Here is a 23,150-nt window from a genome sequence, read left to right on the forward strand (position 1 = left end):
TGGGCCACCTACATGAAATAAAGAATATCTATTTTTAGACGGAAAGTGTTAAATAGTATTGCTGGCTTTTGTAAGTATGGAAACTATTATATAGAAACATTGAAGTTCAAAGCCTATTAAATCTAGCTATTTTGATTTACAGATTAAAGAGACAGTAATAAATGGATTGGAAAACATGGGAGGTAAGATGAATGTAACTTATTTATTATATTCATGTGCTCAGCACAAAAAGATAAGTCTTTCTTTAAATTTTATTTTAATTAAAAAAATTTTTTTTGAGACGGAGTCTCACTCTGTCACCCAGGCTGGAGTGCAACGATGCGTTCTTGGCTCACAGCAACCTCTGCCTCCTGGGTTCAAGCAATTCTCCTGCCTCAGCCTCCCAAGTAGCTGGGATTACAGGTGCTCACCACCACACCCGGCTAATTTTTGTATTTTTAAGTAGAGACAGGTTTCACCATGTTGGTTAGGCTGGTCTCAAACCCCTGACCCCGTGATCCACCCACCTCAGCCTCCCAAAGTGCTGGGATTACAGGCACGAGCCACCTTGCCTGCTAAAGTCTTTTATCTTCTTTTTTTTTTTTTTTGAGACAGAGTCTTGCTCTGTCTCCTAGGCTGGCGTGCAGTGGTGTGATCTTGGCTCACTGCAGTCTTCACCTCCCAAGATCAATTGATTCTCCTGCCTCAGCCTCCCAAATAGCTGGGACTACAGTGCCTGGTTTATTTTTATATTTTTAGTAGAGATGGGATTTCACCATATTGGCCAGGCAGTCTGAACTCCTGAACTGAAGTGATTTGCCTGCCTCAGCCTCTCAAAGTGCTGGGATTACAGGCATGAGCTACCATGCCTGGCCAAAGTCTTATATCTTTTAATATTACCTCTCTGGTGTTTTCTCATTTTTTCTTTTCTTTTCTTTTTTTTTTTTTTTTTTGAGGCGGAGTTTTGCTCTTGTTACCCAGGCTGGAGTGCAATGGTGCGATCTTGGCTCACCACAACCTCCTGGGTTCAAGCAGTTCTCCTGCCTCAGCCTCCCAAGTAGCTGGGACTACAGGCGTGTGCCACCATGCCCAGCCAATTGTTTTTGTATTTTTAGTAGAGACGAGATTTCACCATGTTGATCAGGATGGTCTCGATCTCTTGACCTCGTGATCCATTCGCCTCGGCCTCCCAAAGTGCTGGGATTACAGGCGTGAGCCACCGCGCCCGGACTTGTTTTTCTTTTCTTTTCTTTCTTCTTTTTTTTTTTTAAAAAAGAGAGAGTCTCGTTCCACTGCCCAGGCTGGAGCTGACGGTAACTTATGAACCCCTGGGATCAAGCAATCCTCTCACCGAAGTAGCTGGGACTACAATTACCTGCCACCATGGCCAGTGTTTTTTTTTTGTTTGTTTGTTTTTTTTTAATTTTCTATAGAAACCTCGTCTCTACTAAAAATACAAAAAATTAGCTGGGAGTGGTGGCATGCGCCTATAGTCCCAGCTACTGGGGAGGCTGAGGCAGGAGAATCACTTGGACCTGGGAGGCAGAGGTTGCAGTGAGCCAAGATTGCACCACTGCACTCTAGCCTGGTGACAGAGTGAGACTCTGTCTCAAAAAAAGGAAAAAGAAAACAGGGTCTTGCCCTGTTTTCTTGCCCAGGAAACTCCTGGCCTCAAGTGATCCTCCTGCCTCAGCCTCCCAAAATGCTGGAATTTACAGATGTCAGTGCCTGGCCCTTTTTTTTTAATTTTTGAGACAGAGTCATGCTTTGTCACCCGGGCTAGAGTGCAGTGGTGCAATCGTGGCTCACTGCAGCCTCCACCTCCCAGGCTCAGGCGATGCTCCCACCTCAGCCCCCAAAGTTGCTGGGACTACAGGCACACACCACCAATCCTGGCTGATTTTTGTATTTTTATTAGAGATGGGGTTTCACCACATGGGCCAGGCTGGTCACAAACTCCTGACCTCAAGTATTTGCCCACTTTGGCTTCCCAGAGTGCTGCGATTGCAGTCATGAGGCACCATGCTCGCCCTTCACTGACCTTTTATTTCCATATTTTTTTTTAGCTCTAGTCTTCAGACACTGTAAAGAATAATCATTGACGTACATACCAATTAGATACCAATTAAATATTTCCAGTATAGGCAAAAGTTCTTTGAGATGTTAATTGGGTTAGTTTGTGTATAACTTTTTACTTGAGATTTCTTTTCATGACAGTTTTCTTCTGTGATTAATATTCAAAATAATTGAAGTTATTGAAACTAATTTTATATGTTGTACCTTCTGGAAACAAGTATGATAGTGACATTTATCTTTTCAGATAACCTACTTTCTCTTTTTCCAGCTGCATTCCAGTCCATGATGACAGGCGGTAACATTGGAAAGCAGATAGTTTGCATTTCAGAAGAAATCTCTTTGTAATCACTGTAAATGTCATCAAGGCAATCACAGATTTCTTTTCCATTTTGCATATTTTCAAAGATACATTAAAAAATCCTTAGGACATACATAGCTCTTGATTTAAATGTGATGATAGGTGTTATTTTTAGTGGCCATAGGGGATTTGATATACTCATTAATGAATCATACATGTTTTTTTTTGTTTTTTGTTTTTGTTTTTTTTTTTTTAGTAACTATAACATTTAATACTTTATTGAGTCAATCTGTTATTCATGGTGGTTATTATTCTGGAATCACCACTGTAAACATTTAAATTAACCTTTGCATTTTGTTATTTTCTTTGTTCACCACAAACTTTCAACAAATTGTAGCTAGTGTCAGTAATTAGTGAAAACTCCTTACCTTTTTCCATAAAATTCCATGACTGGTATTGAGTAATATTCTTTGTATCCTGAATCTTCTATAAATGTATTAGCAGCACAATCTCGTATATTTTCTAAATTTTTTAAAAATATGAGTTAGGTTATTAAAGACATATCTTTAAACACATCTAAACAATTATAAGAATTATTTGTATGAAATGGTATATATGTAAATGACAAATTTTAAATTTACTATTCCAGAAGACCCTGATAGCAGCTGCATGTATCTAATCCTTACTTTGAGAATGAGGAAAAAAATACAAAAGGGAAGACATACAGTATACAGAAGGTGGAAAAGCAATAACAGTTGAAAAGTAGAATGTTTACACTAAATTCCAGGTGAAGAATTACTGTTCTATAACTTTAGAGGATCTCTGTTCTAATCCTAATTCTTTGAGAAAAAATGGAAGAATGAGTGTCTAGAGATTTCTTTTTTTCTTTTAGGGAGGGAAAGAGGAAGGGAGGAAGGCAGGAAGGGAGGGCAGGAGGAAGAGAGGGAGGAAGGAAGGGAGGAAGGGAGGGAGGGAAGGGAAGGAAGGAATTCAAGCAGTGAGAGAGACGTTGCCGACCTGGATCTAGAGGTTTACAAGTTGATCTCTTTTTTTGGGAGAAGGAAAGAAAAAAAAAAAGAGTAAAGGAGAGAAAGAAAGGAAGAGAGAGAGGGAGGGTGAACGGAAATATTGCTTTATTCTGAAAAAAAAAAATGGGTATTAATAATGGCCAATCAATGTTTCATTTAAACCTATGAGTAGGTGTGAAGTGGTATTGACAAGAATGTATATTTTATGTATTTGAAGTGGAGAGCTCTATAAGTATTTATTAAGTTTACTTGTTCCGGATCTGAGTTCGAGTCCTTGATATCCTTATTAATTTTCTGTCTCATTGAATCTAAGTCTCTATGTATCTGGGTGTTAGGATTGTTAGCTCTTGTTGTTGCATTGATCCTTTTACCACTATACCTTTGTTGCTTTAAAATCTCTTTTATCCACTACGAGAATTGCAACTCCTGCTTTTTATTTATTTATTTTTGCTCTCCATTTGGTTGTTAAATCTTTCTCCGTCCCTTTGTTTTGAGTCTTTGTGTATCCTTGCATGTGAAACAGGTCTGGATGTAACATGCCATTGGGTTTTGGCTGTGTCTTTTGATTGGGGGATTTAGTCAATTTAAATTTAGGGTTACTGCCATTTGATGTTAACTGGCTGTTTGATCCATTCGTTGATGAAAATTCTTTATGTTGGTACTCTTGACTTTTTGGTATATTTTTAGTAAGGCTAATACTGGTTGTTTCTTTCTGTGTGTAATGCCTCTTTCAGAAGCTCTTGTAAAGCAGGCCTGGTGGTAGTAAAATCTCTGAGTACTTGCTTGTTCATAAAAGATTTTATTTTTCCTTCAGTTGTGAAGCTTAGTTTGGCTGGATATGAAATTCTGGGCTGAAGGTTCTGTTCTTTGAGGATGTTGAATATTGGCCCCCACTCTCTTCTGGCTTGTAGAGTTTCTGCTGAGAGATCTGCTGTAAGTCTGATAGGCTTGCCTTTGTGGGTAACCTGACCTTTCTCTCTGGCTGCCCTTAGTATTTTCTCCTTCGTTTCAACCCTGGTGAATCTAACGATTATGTGCCTTGGGGTTGCTCTTGAGGAATATCTTTGTGGTGTTCTCTGTATTACCTGGGGTTGAATATTGACCTGCTTTGCTAGTTCAGGAAAGTTTTCCTGAATAATATCCTGAAGGGTATTTTCCAGCTTGGATTCATTCTCTACGTCACATTCAGGTACACCTATCAAACGTAAATTTGGTCTTTTCACATAGTGCCACATTTCTTGGAGACTTTGCTCATTCCTTTTTATCCTTTGTTCTCTAATCTTGTCTTTTTGTTTTCTTTCATTAAGTTGGACTTTGACCTCTGTTATCCTTTCTTCTGCTTGAACAATTCGAGTGTTTAAACCCGTGCATGCTTCTCGGAGTTCCTGTATTGTATTCTTCAGTTCCATTAATTCACTTATATTCCTCTAAGTTGTCTATTCTCAATAGGATTTCGTCAAACCTTTTTTCAAAGTTCCTAGTTTCTTTACATTGGGCTACAACATGTTCTTTTAACTCACCAAAGTTTCTTATTATCCATTCCTTGAAGAGTGATTCTGTCATTGGGATGCACTCGTTCTCCATCAAGCCTTGTTCCATTGTTGATGTGGAACTGTGATCATCTTTAGAGGAAGAGGCATTCTGACTTTGAGTATTCTCAGCCTTTTTACGCTGGTTTCTTCCCATCATTGTAAATTTATCCTCCTGTCCACTTTGAAATTACCAACTTTCAGATTAGGTCTCTTGATTGTACGTTCAAGTTGTTAGTTCCCAGGGCCAGAACGGCGGCGTTAAGACTGATGGTGCTTTTCTGCCCAGGATTCTCCTGCCTGGCTTCCTTCTTGTGTCTGTAATGGGCGACTCTGCCTTCCCGGGACTCCAAACCTCGGTCAGAAGGGGAACCAGTCTCCTTTACTCTGCGCTGAGAGCTGCCGCTCTGAGATGCCATCACAGCTGCTGCACCGGTCTCAGGAGTCGTGCTGGGGACCCGTGTGGGTCCTCCAAGCCTCGGTCAGAAGGGGAGCCGGCCCTGTTTACTCTGCTCCGAGAGCTGCTGCGCCGAGGTGCTGGCGAAACCGCTGCACCGGCCACAAGAGTCGTGCTGGCGACCGTGTGGTTTCTCCACTGGGGATCTTCTGCTCCGTGAGCGACCAGAATTTGTCTGAAAGTGTGGCATCCTCTAGTTCTCTGCGCTTTGACTGAGAGCTGCAATCCCAAGCTGTTATCGATCGGCCCTCTTGGATCGTTCCTCGTGTCTAGAGATTTCTACCGCACTCTTTGGTTACCTACTCTAGGGCAAATATGGTCCATTAGAAGTCTGTAAATTCTGTGAGGATGATAGCTGTACCTAGCTTATTTATAATTTTATCTCAGATATCCAACACAGTACGTTACATATAACTGTACTTAATTCATTTATGTTAAAATAATACATGAATGAGTGAGTGAGTTGTAAGAATAGTCATTTGGAGAGCTGTCTAGTGCCTCTATCAACAAAGGCTCTTTTTGGTTGGAGAATAGGATAAAAGAGTTGTGAAATGACAAACTGTCTAAGGAATGATCATTTAAACCTGAAAATCTTCCAAAGCATTTTCAATTGAAGGGGTGCTGATATCAAATTCAATTCCTGAAAATATTGATTCTCTTTGTAGTGAAAATTCTGGCATTTAAAATCTCTTCCATAAATAAATGGAGGCAATTCTCACTCTGTCTTGACCTTGTCATCTGTAAAAGGCTGAAGTAGACTAAATATCGAATTTTCATTTTCTTCTTTAAATTCAGTAGAAATGGAATCAGAAAACATATTAACTTTAGGTATCCTATCCCTCTTCTGATATCTTCTTTCTTCTCAAAGTGTTTTTGAATAATCTTTTTTTGAACATATAATCTTTGCTGTAGTCTCTGGTAGGTATAAGTATCAAGATAATCTTGATTATATCTTATAGCATTAGTAAGCCAATAGTCTGTTTCAAATATAAAGACATTTTCATACTGTTGAACTTGTGTGGTACTGAATGTTAACTTTAGCATAATATTTTCAGCATATTTCATAAATACAGCTGTTTATTCAGGGCTACTGGGATCATATGTTGGATCTTCATTTATGTCTTCATCATAGATTCCATTAAAGTCTGGATCCTTTGTAATATCAGTCAAACCTTGTATTTCACTCCGATCATATTTTTCAAAAAAAGCAGATGCATTTCTTTGTATTGCTAAATTTTCCAGCACAGTTTCTTCATCTTGAACTTGATGAGTCTAGGCATTCCTTTTTCGGGCAATCTTAACATTACTAATTAAATCTATGAAGTTTCCTAGAATGGCTGTTTTCCTGTCCGGGAGAGGAACGCTGCATCCGCGCCGTTCCTGTGGTACTGAAAACAGTTGCCGCCGCCTTAGATGGCTTCTCGCAGGGCCTTGAATCCGCCCTTAAGGCCCCCGCAGGGGCGAGCGGAGGCGCACCAGAAAAAACTGAGAGGAACTTTCCGGTAGGTTCGCCCCACCGTGGCGGCTCAGCCCTCCTGGCCTCACCAGCCAACACAACTGCTGCCTGGCCACATGTTTTTAAAAATTAATAAATTTTTAAAAAATAGAATGTTTAAGAGGCACTTTGGTAAAGATTTGTTAAACTAGAAACGTTTTACATGATCTGATACAACCATGAATGACTCTTACACAGTAAGTTTTTTAAAATTAATGTTTAGTAATAACTTTTATTAAAATAGATTGCCTTAAAAATAGAATGAGAATGCTTGTGAAGCACTCAGTAAAGATTTGTTGAACTAGAAATGTTTTACATGATTCTTAAATTGAAACTTGGTGTAAGAATAGAATTGAGATGGCCTTTTCTTCACATTGTAGACAGAAAAGGCTTAATAGTATGACGTGTACATAGGGACTGGGAGCAGGATTGGGGGTTTCAGACTTGTGGAAGTTTTTGGGATAGGAGACCAGCGGCTTTGGGTTGGGAGTAGTATGGGAAGATAAATAACTGAGGTTGGTTAAGTTGATAGATTTACTCCAGAGGATGATCTCTTTGTATTTTGCCAAATAATTTATAGCCGAAAAACTCAATATATATTGCGAAAAATATATGTTTATTTTATGTTAGTAGGCACATACTGTCAAATAGTTTTAAAGATTGAGAGTACAAATAGATGTAAACATCACTTGGAGTATTAGGTGATTAAAAAGATTGATGGCCAGTGCCATGGCTCATGCCTCAAATCCTAGCACTTTGGGAGGCAGAGGCAGGTGGATCACTTGAGGTCAGGAGTTGGAGACCAGCCTGGCCAACATGGTGAAACCCTGTCTCTAAAAATACAAAAATTAGCTGGGTGTGGTGGTGGGCACCTGTAATCCCAGCTACTCAGGAGGCTAGGGCTGGAGAATCGTTTGAACCTGGGAGGCGGAGGTTGCAATTAGGTGAAGATTGGGCCACTGCACTCTAGACTGGACAACAGGAGTGAAACTCCGTCTCAAAAAACAAAAACAGATTGACAACAAAGACAGCTTCAGAAAATGACAGGACTGGGCAAATTAACAAATGTTTGTAAACATGAATATTTAGAACCTTCTGATGTACCTCAATAAGAGTTTGTTTCATTAATTGTAATCAATCCTCGCAGAACAGTAAAACTGAAGGTTTTTCCTGAATGTTTTGGCTTACGATTGTCTACACCCTGCCAATGTAACTTTGTATGCAACATTTGTAATAAGTGGATTAAAACTGTGTTGGTAATCAGCCTCTCCAGTTTACTTGAGCGGCCCTTTCTTGTTACTTTTCCTGGACCATTTCATCTCCTGAGGGGGTTTCATCTTTTCTCTGTATTTGTTAACTAACTCCCAAATCTCCATCTGTATTTCTGACCTCTTTCTTGAGCACTGGACCTTCACCTGCAACCTCCAAGTAAATATCCTCAACTCTGGACTGGTACCTTACACAGTGCTTTTTTGTTTTTGAGAGGGTCTCGCTCTGTAGCCCAGGCTCGAGTGCAGTGGTGCGATCTCAGCTCACTGGAACCTGCGTTTCCTGTGTTCAAGCGATTCTCCTGCCTAAGCCTCCCAGGTAGCTAGGATTAGAAGCGTGTGCTACCAGGCCTGGTATTTTTTTGTATATTTAGTAGAGCGTGCCACCACGCCTGGCTAAATTTTTTGTATTTTTAGTAGAGACCGGGTTTCACCGTCTTAGCCAGGATGGTCCCCAACCTGAAGTGATCCGCCCGCCTCAGCCTCCCAAACTGCTGGGATTACAGGTGTGAGCCACCGCGCCTGGCCTACTCTGCTTTTCTAAAGAGGATTTATCTTCCTCTGAAAATTTCTCCTTTATTTTAAATCACCGTTAGTAATTTGTGTACCCAAACTTGTCATCAAGGCTTATCTTTAACCTTGAAAATTCTTTCTTTCTTTTTTTTTTTTTTGAGACGGAGTTCCGCTCTTGTTGCCCAGGCTGAAGTGCAATGGTGTGATCTGGGCTCACCGCAACCTCCGCCTCTCGGGTTCAAGCGATTCTCCTGCCTCAGTCTCCCGAGTTGCTGGGATTACAGGCATGTGCCACCATACCCGGCTAGAAATGCTTTTTTAAAGAGAACTCCTTTAATTCCCATGGCCGCAACATTAGTTGAGTCTCTCATTCTTCCGCACGCAAATATTTAAATCTAAGTAATTTAAAGAAGTCACTCAAACTCATAAAGTTTTAACAAGCAGTGGCTTCCTGGAAGTCAAGTGTTCAAGCCCCTAGTTGTGACATCCAGGAGCTCTTTACACCCTAATTACAACACGGAACCCAGACTCTGCATAGCCCGTCACGTATATAATGCAAAACTTGATTCTGCAAGTTCCTTTCTCGAGCGGTGAAACTTCGAGGTCCTCTCCATGGAGACCTCTGATAAATGTTTAAGTAGTGATCTTTTCTTTCTGGTTTGCATCCATTGCAAAGCCTCCGCTGATGGGAAAAACTACTCCCTCCGCTACGGCGGGGAGGCAGTGACGTCACAGAATTAGCTGACCTGTTTTTTCGGGCTTCGGAGACCTAGAAGCCCCGAAGGCCGAGAGTGAATGAGTGGGATGGGGGAGGCTGAGGCTCCTCCTGTCCGGGGCTGAGCCGGATGTCGTGAGCCTGGGCAGGGAGCAGCCTTGACGTCGTGGCCAGGAGCGGTGCGGTGCGGCTGCCGCCCAACCCGGCGGCGAGAGAGTGGGTGTGTGCGTGGGGGGCCGGCCAAACTTCCTGTCCCGCGCTCGAGCTGCTTCCGGCGGGAGCCGGAAGACGCTGTGTGTGGACGGAATTCGGGACCGACTGACGGCCTGCTGGCTGCCCGGAACTAGAAGGTGAGCTCCGAGGTGGGCCTGGCCCCACCTGCTCCGCTAGGTACTACCCTTGAGGTCGGGAGCCAGTACCGGCTACTTGGGGGCTGGGGTCGAGTTCGCCCCGGGAGAGGATGGGGAAACCGCCTTCTTTGGGCATCCTTCCTGGATCTGGCGGGCTCGGGAGCGGCCAGTCTGAAGCCCTGCGGCTTCGGCCCTTCCCCTTGCATGTTTTTAGGGGCGATGTTCCAGTTCCTTTGCTTGGTTTTGGGGGCAGGGACCTGGGAACCGTATGTCCTGAGAAAGCCGGCGTCAGCGAGTCCCCGGGGCGGGGACTCGGACTACATCCGCAGCCGGGGCCTGCCTACGGACCTTAGGGCCTTATTACTAAGGCCTTTGTGGTTGAGAGTAGAGGATGCCAGGAGGCCCTCCCCTGAATGTTTCAGCCCAGAGCTGTCCTCTCCTACCACTTACTTTCTGGGTCTGGAAGAGGGACAGCTACCTACTTGGCTGGGCTGGGCTGGGCTGCCGGTTTCTCCTTTGCTTGTCAATTGGGGGAATAGGGGAGAGTGTGTGGGTTGTGAGTGTTTGCAGCCTTTATGCATTTCGCGTCAAATTTATCTTCTGAAGTTTCTCAAGATAATCCAACTTATTAAAAGTTTATCTCACGTGCTCATGAGGCTTGGAAATGCATTTAGGCACCATTTGGAAGTTAAATATTGTTAACTTGGGACTTAAGAATTAGTACTTAGGTTGGCACAAAGGTCAACGCAGCATATTTGCAATAAAAGAAACATTTGGAAATAAAGGGCATTTTGTTAGGAAGTGAGAAATTGCACTTTGTGTTATCTTAGTGTGGTGCAGAGTAAAAGACAACTAAAGTAACAGTCAGAAGTTTCAAGTGGTAGTTTTTTACGTTTTGCATCTAAATAGATGTCTAATTTTTGGCAAGTGACTTAATCTCTAACTTTGGGGAGTTTTTCTGTATGAACAAAGGGGATTACCCTTAGGGTTATGACAATTATTCCGAGGCACTGAACTTTGAATAGGAATGACAAGTATTTCTGTGTTTTGGAAAGATAACTTGAATGGGTGCATAAAAGATCGTTGGAAAGGGGAGTTTTAAAGGCCGGTGACTAGTTAGAAGTCAGTTTTAGGGGCCGGGCGCGGTGGCTCACGCCTGTAATCCCAGCACTTTGGGAGGCCGAGGCGGGTGGATCATGAGGTCAAGAGATAGAGACCATCCTGGCCAACATGGTGAAACCCCGTCTCTACTAAAAATACAAAAAATTAGCTGGGCACAGTGGCGCGTGTCTGTAATCCCAGCTACTCAGGAGGCTGAGGCAGAATTACCTGAACCCAGGAGGCGGAGGTTGCGGTGAGCCGAGATCGCGCCATTGCACTCCATCCTGGGTAACAAGAGCGAACTCCGTCTCAAAAAAAAAAAGAAGTCAGTGTTAATAGTATAGTAGGAAGTTACTAAGAAACCCAAACAGGGCATTACATAGGGAACAGAGAATCACGAGAATTATTTAAAAATGGAGAATGAGAGAGATTTAAAGACCTAGAATTTGCAACTGAGTGGGAGGAAGATTGGGCGATCATTGAAACAGATAATACAAGAAGAAGAACAGGTTTGGTAAGATAATCTGGATTTTGGACATTGTTAGGTTTGAGTTGCTATTGGATATACACGTGGAGATACCTAGCAAGCAGTTAGAAATGAAGGTTTGGAGTTCAGAAGAGAGGACTAGAGAAAAACGTAGTTATAATTTGTAGTGTCATTCATTCATTATACAAATATTTATTTCGTACCTACCAGGTGCTTACTGGGAAGCTTGTGTGGAAGCCTTTAAGCTCATAGTAAACACATTAGAAGTGGGAAGTGACTGGGAATGGGCACAGGATTTCCTTGTGGGGTGATGAAATGTAAAATTGATTGTGGTTTTGGTTGCACAACTCTGAATAAACTAAAGATATTTTAATTGTACTCTTAAAATGAGTCAGTAGTGTGGTATGTGAATTATATCTTAGTGAAACTAATTTTTAAAAAAGATTTACATTGCAGTTTTGGAAATCTGTTAAGTAAGGAATTGGGAACAGGAATGTTTAATTGCATGTTTGTCCTTACACCTGTAGCTAATGTACATGGTACATTGCTGTGTTAAAGATGAGATCCCCACAATACACTTGATAAGATACTGAGTACTCTAGTACAGATTCTTTTGAATTCAGTTGTGTATCTTAATGCATCCTGCTATTTTCTATTTTATTGATATTGTACACATACAAATCATAAACTTGGGCACCAAAATTGTATGGCAGTACTTAGTTATAATATGAATACCCACTTTGAGAAAATGCTCATGTTAATTTTTAAAGATTACTGAAGCAAAAACCCTGAAATAAAAAGATGTGTTAGATAACATATAAGGGACAGTAAATAGTTGTCTGGTTCCTCAGAGATTTTACAATCCCGGAATCTCAAAGTTGGAGGAACCTTAAGAATGACTTAAACAACAAACATATGTTAATTTCTTGGCTTGTTAAGACAAGCTGGAATTGGGGAAGAGGAATTCTTGTTTTTTTGAGAGTCTCCCTTTGTTACCCAAGTTGGAGTACGGTGGCATGATTGCTGCTCAGTGCAGCCTCGATCTGGGCTAAAGCGATCCTCCTACTCAGCCTTCGGAGTAGCTAGGACCACAGGCATGTGTCACCATGAGAAGCTAATTGTAACTTTTTGTTGTTGTTGAAATAGGGTCTTACTGTATTGCCTAGGCTGGGAAGAGGAATTCTTAAGACATGGAGATTCAAGATCAAACCTAGAATATATAGTAATCACTATTCAAGCCAATGATTCCTGTGTCCCTCCTCTGTGGGTGGGAGTCCTGGATTTGCAACTTAATAACTTGGTAATAACCTTGGTTCCTTTCTCACTAAGTAAAGGGATGGATAAATCATATGAAGCTGTTGCAGTGCTTTGAATAAGAAAAATGTGTGTGGAAGGAAAAGTCAGGGATTTATGATACTTTATGTGGGAAACTTGAAAGGAGCATTTCCATTTATATCTTGTAAATGGTTACTTCTTTACAATGAAAAATGAGAATTTCAGGCAGCTAGAAAGAGAGAGGGAGGAACTAATAGGAAAAAAAAAAAACATTTATTCAGGTACTTCTTTTTTTTTTTTTGAGACGGAGTCTTGCTTTGTCGCCCAGGCTGGAGTGCAGTGGCGTGATCTCAGCTCACTGCAACCTCCCGTCTCCCAAGTTCAAGTGATTCTCCTGCCTCAGCCTCCTGAGTAGCTGGGATTACAGGCACCCGCCACATGCCTGGCTAATTTTTGTATTTTTAGTAGAAACAGTTTTGTTGTATTAACCAGACTGGTCTCAAACTCCTGACCTCAGGTGACCTTCCTACCTCAGCTTCCCAAAGTGTTAGGATTACAGGCGTGAGCCACTGTGCCTGGCCTAAATGCCCTCTTTGTAAAGTCTGTCTTGTTCTACCTTTCCATGCAACCTGGTATTAACTGGAAACTTAAAGTATCCATTGATTGAAACTATACCCATCCTGGATACAGTTTACACTGTGTAATTATTTATAATAGTTCTCCCAATTTTAGCAATAATTGTTTCAAATAAAATGGACTCATACTCCAAAATCCTGAAAAGAAACTAAGCTTTAAGAAAGTAAGAATTTAAATTATAGGGAGTGGCTGGGCACAGTAGCTCATACCTGTAATTCCAGCACTTTGGGAGCCTGAAGAGGCGGATCACCTGAGGTAGGGAGTTTGAGACCAGGCTGACCAACATGGTGAAACCCCATGTCTACTAAAAATACAAAATTAACTGGGCCTGGTGGCGCATGCCTGTAATCCCCACTACTTGGGAGGCTGAGGCAGGAGATTTGCTTGAGCCCGGGAGGTGGAGGTTGCTGTGAACCAAGACCATGCCACTGTATTCCAGCCTGGGCAACAAGAGTGAAACTCTGACCCCAAATAAATAAATAAATAAATAAAGTAGGCTGGGCATGGTGGCTCACACCTATAATCCCAGCACTTTGGGAGGCCGAGGCGGGTGGATCACGAGGTCAAGAGATCGAGACCATCCTGGTCAACATGGTGAAACCCCGTCTCTACTAAAAATACAAAAATTAGCTGGGCATGGTGGTGTGCGCCTGTAGTCCCAGCTACTTGGGAGGCTGAGGCAGGAGGCAGAGGTTGCGGTGAGCCAAGATCGTGCCATTGCGCTCCAGCCTGGGTAACAAGCGCGAAACTCCGTCTCAAAAAAAAATAAATTAATTAAAAATAAATAAATAAAGTAAATTATAAGGAGAGAACAGCTGCATCAGGGTCCTGAGAATACTATATTTGGGAAAGACTCTTCAAATTTCAACTTTTTCTTTGTAATTTTATGTAATGTAATTTTAAAAATTATCAAAACAACATGGTTGCCTTTTAGAAAAGTTGGAAAATTGAGAAAAGAAAATTAAGTCACACCAGCCTACCAGACAATATAGCTACTGTCATAGCTATATGAATCTTCTTTTACTTTTTCTGATGCTTATTATAACTAGTTTTAATAATAGCAAGTATATAATTTTGTATTTTATTTTTATAATTTTTTTTTTTTTTTTGAGACAGAGTCACGATCTCAGCTCACTGCAACCTCCACCTCCCGGGTTCAGCTGATTGTCCTGCCTTAGCCGCCAAAGTAGCTGGGATTACAGGCGCATGCTACCACGCCCAGCTAATTCTTGTGTTTTTAGTAGAGACAGGTTTCACCATGTTGGTCAGGCTGGTCTCGAACTCCTAACCTAAGGTGATTCACTGGCCTTGGTCTCCCAAAGTGTTGGGCTGGGATCCACTGTGCCTGGCCTTATTTTTATAGTTTAACATGTCAGTCATCTGCTGTTGCATTGTCTTCATAGCGTTTATTTGTTTGTTTGTTTTTTGAGATGGAGTCTTACTCTGTCGCCCAGGCTGGAGTGTGATGGTTCGATCTTGGCTCGCTGCAACCTTCACCTCCTGGGTTCAAGGGATTCTCCTGCCTCAGCCTCTCGAGTAGCTGGGATTACAGGTGCCTGCCACCATGCCCAGCTATTGTATTTTTAGTAGAGATGGGTTTTCACCATGTTGGCTAGGCTTGTCTTGAACTCCTGACCTAAAGTGATCCACCTGCTTCAGCCTACCAAAGTGCTGGGATTACAGGTGTAAGCCACCATGCCCAACCATTCATAGTATATTTTGAAGTGACAGTACCATATTTCATCAACCATTCCCTAACTGGGCTGTGTGTGTGTGTGTGTGTGTGTGTGTGTGTATATACACACACACACATACATTGCTTTCAGTTTATTATTACATAGGATAAGATGGACATCTTTGGACATGGTTATATCCATATTTAAGATAGTTTCTTAGAATAGATTATTAGAGGTTGAAATACTGCATGAAAGTATAATATTTTTATGGCTTTTGATGCCTGTTGAGCTTGTTGTATTTTAAAACGAGTGTTTTGGTTTGAATTCTTTATTTGCTTGCTTGTTGTGATTTTTTTGGATATGTAAAGAAGTGCCTCTATTTAGCTGTGTTTTCCCACCGCTCTTAATGCCCCTTCTCTTTTTTACCCCTATTCTAGGTTAAATTGGTTACCTACCTAGTACAACATCTTACAGGAAGAGCATAGTATTTCCTAGAGGAATATGAACATAACAGGAAGGTATCATTGGCTCTGAATTAAATTTGAACTTGTCCCCTGAATAGCTACAGGTTTTGGAAGCTGAATCAATGTTATCAGATGAGTTAGAATCCAAACCAGAGGTGAGCCCAGTCAGCTTGTTTCCTTTTCTTTTGGTGGGCTGTATTTCAAAGTTTATTTTTAGTTTAGGGGTCAGCAAACTTTTTCTTTAACGGGCCAGATAATAAATATTTTAGGTTTTATAAGTTATATGGTTTTGATTGTTGCTAAGTATTTTTTCAAAGATTAAAAATTATATTTTTATCTTTTGTGATTGTTTTTATATTTGTTTTTCAGTATATGCAAAATCATTATACATTTAGATAATTATGTAATAAAATCGTATAAATAAAAATATGTGTTTATAAGTATGTATTTACATAAATATGAGATATATGTGATGAATAGGTCTATACATATATAAATATTTACTACCACAAATTCTTTTTATTTTATACATATCTGTGAGTATTTTCTTTCTAAATGTGATTAGGGGATTTAAACATTTTTTGTTGTTCCCTTTTCTTATTTAAATTTAGCACTTCTGTGTTGCAGAGTGGTTACTGATTTTAGAATCAGATTACTTAAATTTGAGGACTGACATTGTGCCTAACAGTCATGTGACCTTAGACAAGTCACTGTAATGTCTATTTGATTCCTCAGCTCTAAAATACACCTTAAATCTTACTGCATTAATGCGATGATTGAATGAGCCAGTACACAGAAAAGTGCTTTGTAAAATATAATCAATATGATACAGTTGATTTTTTTTAAGTCATTATTTTAAAATATAATTATTTTTTATCATTTCTCTATTTGACAGATGGTGGCAGAGGTTAACTTAATCACAGTGAAATGTCACTTAGCAATAGAGATATATGCTGAGAAATGACATTAGGTGATTTCATTATTATGCAAATGAAATGTTAGAGTATACTTACACAAACCTGGATGATGTAGCTTGCTACACTCCTAGGCTACAAACCTATACAACATGTTAATGTACTGTATACTGTAGGCAACTGAAATGCAGTGGTAAACATTTGTATATCTAAACATATCTAAGCATGGAAAAAGTACAGTAAAAATAGGGTATTACAGTCTTATGGGAACCATCATCCTATATGTGGCCTGTTAACTGAAATGTCGTTATACAGCACATGACTTTATAACAGCCATTCTCTAGAACAGAGAACTTGATAAAATAACTTTAGTTATTATGTTGTTTAGTTTTTCTTTGAATATGGATGAGAGACTAGTGAAAAGTCTTAATTATATTACCTTTTGGTAAATTCAGAGGTTTAGATACTTTTCTAACAACTTGTATTTCTCAGTGTTGTCTTTTTTCCCCCCAGCTCCTGGTACAGTTTGTTCAGAATACGTCCATCCCACTGGGACAGGGGCTAGTAGAATCAGAAGCTAAAGATATTACTTGTTTGTCCCTCCTTCCTGTGACCGAAACCTCAGAATGCAGTCGGCTAATGTTACCAGGTAAAGATTAAGATCACTAGAAGAGACAGGATAAAGAAGTCTTAAGAACTTAGTCTACTCTATGTTACTGGTGTAATGAATATATCACTTAATAACCAACTGGTAAAAATTAGGAGTCATGGAGAAAAAGCATCATGAAATCATTGGCATGTTGGTAGTTTAAGCCGTAGGAACCTAGATGATCACCCAGAGAGTGTGAGAATGGGGAAGAAAAGGCCGAGACAAAACTGTGGAACTCTGTATTTAAGGTACAGGGTAGGGCAGGAGAACCTGTAAAGGAGGGAAGAAACAAAGACTAGAGTAGTTATGGCCAGGCATAGTGGCTCATGCCTGTAATTCCAGCACTTTGGGAGGGTGATACAGGAGGATTGCTTGAGCCCAGGAGATTGAGACCAGCCTGGGCAACATGGCAAGACCTCATCTCTACAAAAAATTAGAAATTAGCTGGACATGGTAGTGTGCGCCTATAGTCCTAGCTGCTTAGGAAGCTGAGGTGGGAAGAGCCCAGGAGTTTGAGGCTACAGTAAGCCATGATTGTGCCATTGTACTCCATCCTGAGTGGACAGAGCAAGACACTGTCTAAAAAAAATAGTAATAATAAATTAAATAAATAAATTGTATATAAATACAATGAATAGTTAAGGAAATGGAAACAGAACAGGGTGTCCATCTTCCCTTAGAATAACTGTTATCATAAAGATGGAAGATAACAAGTGTTGATGAAGATATGGAGAAAAGGGAACGTTTGTACACTGTTGGTGGGAATGTAAGTTAGTCCAGCCATTATGAAAATCATATGGAAGTTCCTCAGAAAACTAAAAATAGAGCTACCATATGACCCTGCAATCTCACTTGTAGGAATATATCCAAAGGAATTGAAATCAGTAAGTCAAAGATGTCTACGCTTGTTAATTGCAGCATTATTCACAATAACCAAGATATGGAATCAGCTTTAGTGTTCATCAACTGATAAATGGATTTAAAAAAAGTACATTCTCTGGGTATGGTGGCACATGCCTGTAGTCCCAGCTACTCAGGAGGCTGAGGTAGGAGGATCGCTTGAGCTCAGGAGTTCTGGGTTGTAGTACACTATGCCGATCGGGTGTCTGCACCAAGTTCAGCATCAATATTGTGACCTCCTGGGAGCCGGGGACCACCAGGTTGCCTAAGGAGGGGTGAAGCAGCCCAGGTTGGAAATGGAGCAGGTAAAAACTCCCTTGCTGATCAGTAATGGGATCATGCCTGTGAATAGCCACTGCTTTCCAGCCTGGGCAACATAATGAGATCCTGTCTCTAGGGGGAAAAAAAAAGTACATTCACCTTTTCCATGTTTTAGTTTTAATTTTGATTTAAAGTATTTTAGACATACAAATACAGATATAAATGAAAACCCAAATACTTGCCTCCCAGTCATAAAACACAATATTACAGGCAGGTTGTACACCTATAGTCCCAGTACTTTGGGAGGCCGAGGTGGGTGGATCACTTCAGGTCAAGAGTTCGAGACCAGCCTGGCTGGTGAAATCCTGTCTCTAATAAAAGTACAAAAGTTAGCCAGGCATGGTGGCATAGAAAAAATACCACAGCCTGAAAAACAGCCAGAGGTAAAAAGGTAATGGCAAAAACTGCAATAGCTTTTGCACCAACCTAATATAAAAGTTAAGGAGAGGGAACTCTCTCCAAGAAAAATAAAAAGTAGATCTTATTCTTGAGTTAGTATTCATTTTATAGCTATATTTTTCAAGGAAAAAGTACTGATTTCTGGCCTCAAAAAGGACTAAATTCTGTAATGTCCTAATGTGAATGGTTGGTTATTCACCAACCGTTACTGCCAGGTGACAGAGGATTCTGTTCCTCACTTTTTGGCTGACTGCCTTTGGAACTTAAAGCCATCTCTCTGTTCTTCTGTGAGACAAAGTTTTTATTTGTATAATGAGAATGCTATCTGCTCCTGTAACGATGTTAGCTTCCAAGAGATGTTGGGTGCTGTGTATCAAAATGGTGAGCTCCTGAAAATAGATGCTACATAAAGCTGTGGTATTTTCCCTTTACTAGATGATACTACAAATCATTCCAACTCCTCCAAGGAGGTCCCTTCCTCAGCTGTTTTGAGAAGCCTTCGGGTGAATGTTGGTCCAGACGGAGAGGAGACGAGGGCTCAAACTGTACAGAAATCCCCAGAGTTTTTGTCCACTTCAGAGTCTTCTAGCTTGTTGCAAGATCTACAGCCAAGTGATAACACTTCTTTTATTCTTCTCAACCTAACAAGAGCAGGTATTCTTTGCCTTTTTTGAGTTCTCATGCCTAAGAAAAAAATTAGGGGTGGGGCATATTTAACTTAGTCATACTTAAAATAGAAAGAAGCTTTATTATTTTATTATTTTGGAGAATTGCTGTGTTTGGTGACCATTTGAATATGTAGAGGGAGAGGGAGAACTCTAGTATGACTTTGTGACTCATATCTGGTTTAGGAAATTAGGTAGTGCCATTTACTGAGATAGCACAGGAAGAACAGGCTTGGGGGGAAGTGATTAGTTCCAATTTGTGCCTATTTATGTTGAGATTTTGGAGGGACATTCAGGAGGACGTGTCCTTTAGAGAGTTAGAAACAGGAATCCAGAGTTCTAGAAAAGTCAGTTCGGTGCTTATCAGCATTCAGGAAATGTATGAAACAATGAGCGTGGACTCTGATTCAAGAAAGTCTGAAGCATAAACAGAAAAGAAGGCAAGTCTGGGACCCTGAAAAAAATATTTAAGGGGGCAACAGAAGAACAGGAAGGAGCAGCTGAAAGGGGATGAAGAGAACTAGGAGAGAATGGTAACGGGGAAGCCAAGGGAAGTAGTTTTAAGGCAGAAGAGATACTAAATCATGCCAAATATTACATAATGGGCTTATTAGTGAGATGAAGTGTGTTTCCGGTGACCCTAGCAAGAGCAATTGTTACTGTGGTAGCTGAGGTAGAGGCCAGGGTTAAAGAGACAGGGAATGTAAGACAGTAGATATGCAAGTTAGAAGTAAACTTGTTCAAGAAACTTGACTTTAAAGGAACAGAGGAGAAGGTAATATCTAGAGAAGTACTTGGGGTTTTCTATTCTTTTAAGGTGAGAGACTTGAATTAGGACATATTTAAAGACTGTAGGGAAATATTGGCCGATAGGAACCAGTTGCAAATGGGAGAGAGGAGAAGATTCAAGTATATATGGGGGGATAATTGAAGAATGAGAATGAAATATTGTAGGTGGGGATTAGTCTGGTTGACCAAGAAAGACAGCTTTGCCTCTGTAACCAGAGGAAAGTTAACAACAAGCCTGCAGGCTAAAGGTAGAAAGGTGATAGCCTACTCTTCAATGTGGAAGTTTGAGGTAAAAGGTGAAGGTCTGGAATTGCTTATGTAGGACATGGAGAGTTTTTGAGCCAGGGCAAATAAAAAGCATGGTTGCTAACTTTTCATATAATTTGTTTCTTCCAGGTCTGGGCTCTTCAGCTGAGCACTTAGTGTTTGTACAGGATGAGGCAGAAGATTCAGGGAATGATTTTCTCTCCAGTGAGAGCACGGACAGTAGCATTCCATGGTTCCTCCGGGTTCAGGAGTTGGCCCATGACAGTTTGATTGCTGCTACTCGGGCACAACTGGCAAAAAATGCCAAAACCAGCAGCAATGGTGAGGCCTGTTGCATTTTCCTTGCCACTACTATGTGCAAAGAGATTTGGTAATGCAGTGGCTGCTTTGAGTTGTATATAATTCAAGTTATTTTATTGATGAGAGCAGAAGGCTAGAAATCTGTAAATGGTTTAAATTTTATTTTCTATAAAATAACTTGGCCATGCCAGATTTGTGTCCAAAATCCACTAGTATTCTGAATTTTCAACTTTAATATACAGAGCCCCTTTTAAAGAAAAAATAATACACATTTTGGGGTTAGAGTTGTTTTTATTGTAATGTCCCTTAAATACGCAAAAACAAATTCTGTGTATACCTTATATACCTAGAGCTCTTATACCATCATGAAATCAAAACAGTTATCAGTTAATAGAAATAAAACTACCAAACCCATAAAAATAAAAATAATATTAAGTCATTGTGGCAGAGGATTATCTAAATTGCTGCTCATGGCAATTTATCAATTAGGTATGATGTTTTTAATGCTTTTTCTTTTCAGTTCAGCATACCTGTACTACTTACTCTGTGCCACTTTTCTCTGTTCTGGTAATTTTCAAAGTATTGTCACTGGATCGTCGATGTCATGAGGGAATTGAGAAATGCAAACTCTCAGGCCCATGCCAGACCTACTGAGTCAAAAACGTGGTTCTGATTCGTGTTAAAGCTTGAGAAACACGGTTCTAATCAAACCACTGCAGAATCTTTGCTTATGTAGCATGTTATTAATACTTTTTTAGGTCTGCCTCTGTATTTTCTCATTAGCATGTGATGACTCAATCAATACTGCATGGTTCAGTGCTATCATTATCACAAACTAAGCTTAAACACTTAGTACACAGCTGTTTGGAGTTTATGCAGATGATCTAGTATATACTTATTATTTTTTGATTACTATTCAAATGAAAATAAAAAGTTAAAATTTCTTATAGACAACTAGAGTTTTCTGTGAATATTTTGAAACATGTAATTTTTTTTGGTCTTTTTTTTTCCTTTTTGTGGAAAATGGGGTTTTGCTATATTGCCCAGACAGGTCTCAAACTCCTGGACTCAGGTTCTCCTCCTGCCTCTGCCTACCTAAGTCCTGGGATTATAGGTGTGAGCCACCATGCCCAGCCAAACTCTAAACTTCTATTTGTTTTCAAAATACTTAGTTCTGTTTATGACTACCATAGTGGTACTTTGAATGGTTCATTTTACCATTTTGGTGGGACCTTTAAAGTTCAGATTCTTCCTGAGATGTATGTGCCGATCTCTGGATGCTGAAACCTTCAGCATTTCCTCTTGCATTGAAGAAATAGTGCCGTATTTGCTGGTGAGAAGCAGTGTAGGGAGGGGAGTTTGCAATTTAGAATCTAGGGCGTGGGATCTAGGCCTGGCACCATCATTTACTGGTTCCCTCCCTTGGGCAGTTTAACCTCCCCCTTAGCTTCAACTTTCTTACAATCTGAACATAGAGATCACACAGCTTACCTGATTGGCCTGCTATGGAGATTATATAATATTCTGTCTGGGAAATGCTATAATCAGCAAAGCATTGTGTGGATGTTTTTCTTACTTTCAAAATATGTTGTCTTACTATCTTAACAACTACCATGTATGCCTAAATATTAAATCTCCCCAAATATAAGGCAATATTTCGTTTTTCAACAAGGTAATTCCCTAAACACCTTTTTTTTTTATAAGTTAATTATGCAAACCTTTAGGCATGTAGATAAAATTAACATTGTAGGTTGCTATTTGGAAACTTTATGATTTTGGTTATACATACACATTTTATTTTATTTTTGAGACCAAGTCTTGCTCTGTCACCCAGGCTGGAGTGCAGTGGTGCAATCTCTGCTCACTGCAAACTCCGCCTCCGGGAACCAAGCAAGTCTCTGCCTCAGCCTCCCAAGTTGCTCAGAGTACATGTACATGCCACCATGACTGGCTAATTTTTGTATTTTTGGTAGATACAGGGTTTCACCATGTTGGCCATGGCTGGTCTCAAACTCCTGACCTCAGGTGGTCCACCTGCCTTGGCCTCCTGCAGTGCTGGGATTACAGGCATGAGCCACTGCACCTGGCCCCACATATACATTTTAAATCATATAAAATATATCAATATTGCTTTCACCCACTAACACAAGCTTGTCCAACTCACAGCCTGTGGGCCACATGTAGCCCAGCATGCCTTTGAATACGTTCCAACACAAATTCATAAACTTTCTTAAAACATCATGAGCGGTGTGTGTGTGTGTGTGTGTGTGTGTGTTTTAAAGCTCACCAGCTATCGTTAATATATTTTATGTATGGTCCAAGACAATTCTTTCATTGTGGCTCAGGGAAGCCAAAAGATTGGACACCCTTGCACTAACATGTAATGAAATGATTTTATTCAATATTTTAATGCATTTCTAAGATAAATATCTTTGGCATTGTTAACACTGAAGTTATTTTGTGAGTCCTCTAGCATAGTTTTTCAGAGCACATTATCTTCACTTACAATCTAAGTTTGAAATACAGAAATGTTTTAATTTTGCATAAAATGTATATGAGATCAGCAAAGGCCTTTGGGCCAAATCCCCACTTGTTTTTA

At 40.3% G+C, this 23,150-nt stretch overlaps 2 protein-coding genes and 1 pseudogene across 17 annotated transcripts in view; 2 read left to right on the forward strand and 1 right to left on the reverse strand.

Moving 5' to 3' along the window:
- PTGR2 (prostaglandin reductase 2) overlaps nucleotides 1-8,125 on the forward strand; it is a 44,032-nt gene extending 35,907 nt beyond the window's left edge. For all 6 annotated transcript variants that reach the window (XM_017977212.4, XM_078335435.1, XM_078335436.1 and 3 more), the window contains 2 exons: nucleotides 143-182; nucleotides 2,324-8,125. In XM_017977212.4, the coding sequence (XP_017832701.1) occupies nucleotides 143-182; nucleotides 2,324-2,400 (117 nt within the window). In that variant the 3' untranslated portion in view covers nucleotides 2,401-8,125. The remainder of the gene's footprint in view (nucleotides 1-142; nucleotides 183-2,323) is intronic.
- On the reverse strand, nucleotides 5,832-9,844 carry LOC118145163 (ankyrin and armadillo repeat-containing protein pseudogene; annotated as a pseudogene).
- The window catches only part of ZNF410 (zinc finger protein 410), a 44,209-nt gene continuing 30,710 nt past the window's right edge, over nucleotides 9,652-23,150 (forward strand). For 5 of the 11 annotated variants that reach the window (XR_013521383.1, XR_013521382.1, XR_013521380.1 and 2 more), the window contains exons 1-5: nucleotides 9,652-9,708; nucleotides 15,321-15,502; nucleotides 16,775-16,910; nucleotides 18,966-19,184; nucleotides 20,381-20,572. Coding sequence is in view for 6 of the 11 variants with exons in the window: in XM_002754139.7 (XP_002754185.2) it covers nucleotides 15,470-15,502; nucleotides 16,775-16,910; nucleotides 18,966-19,184; nucleotides 20,381-20,572 (580 nt within the window). In the remaining 5 variants the exon portion in view is untranslated. Of the gene's footprint in view, nucleotides 9,749-12,442; nucleotides 12,597-15,320; nucleotides 15,503-16,774; nucleotides 16,911-18,965; nucleotides 19,185-20,380; nucleotides 20,573-23,150 lie in introns of all 11 variants that reach the window. The other 6 variants (XR_013521384.1, XM_017977205.4, XM_078335390.1 and 3 more) reach the window with 3 other exon arrangements.

This window comes from Callithrix jacchus, chromosome 8 (assembly GCF_049354715.1).
Source record: "Callithrix jacchus isolate 240 chromosome 8, calJac240_pri, whole genome shotgun sequence".
Taxonomy (NCBI): Eukaryota; Metazoa; Chordata; class Mammalia; order Primates; family Cebidae; genus Callithrix; species Callithrix jacchus.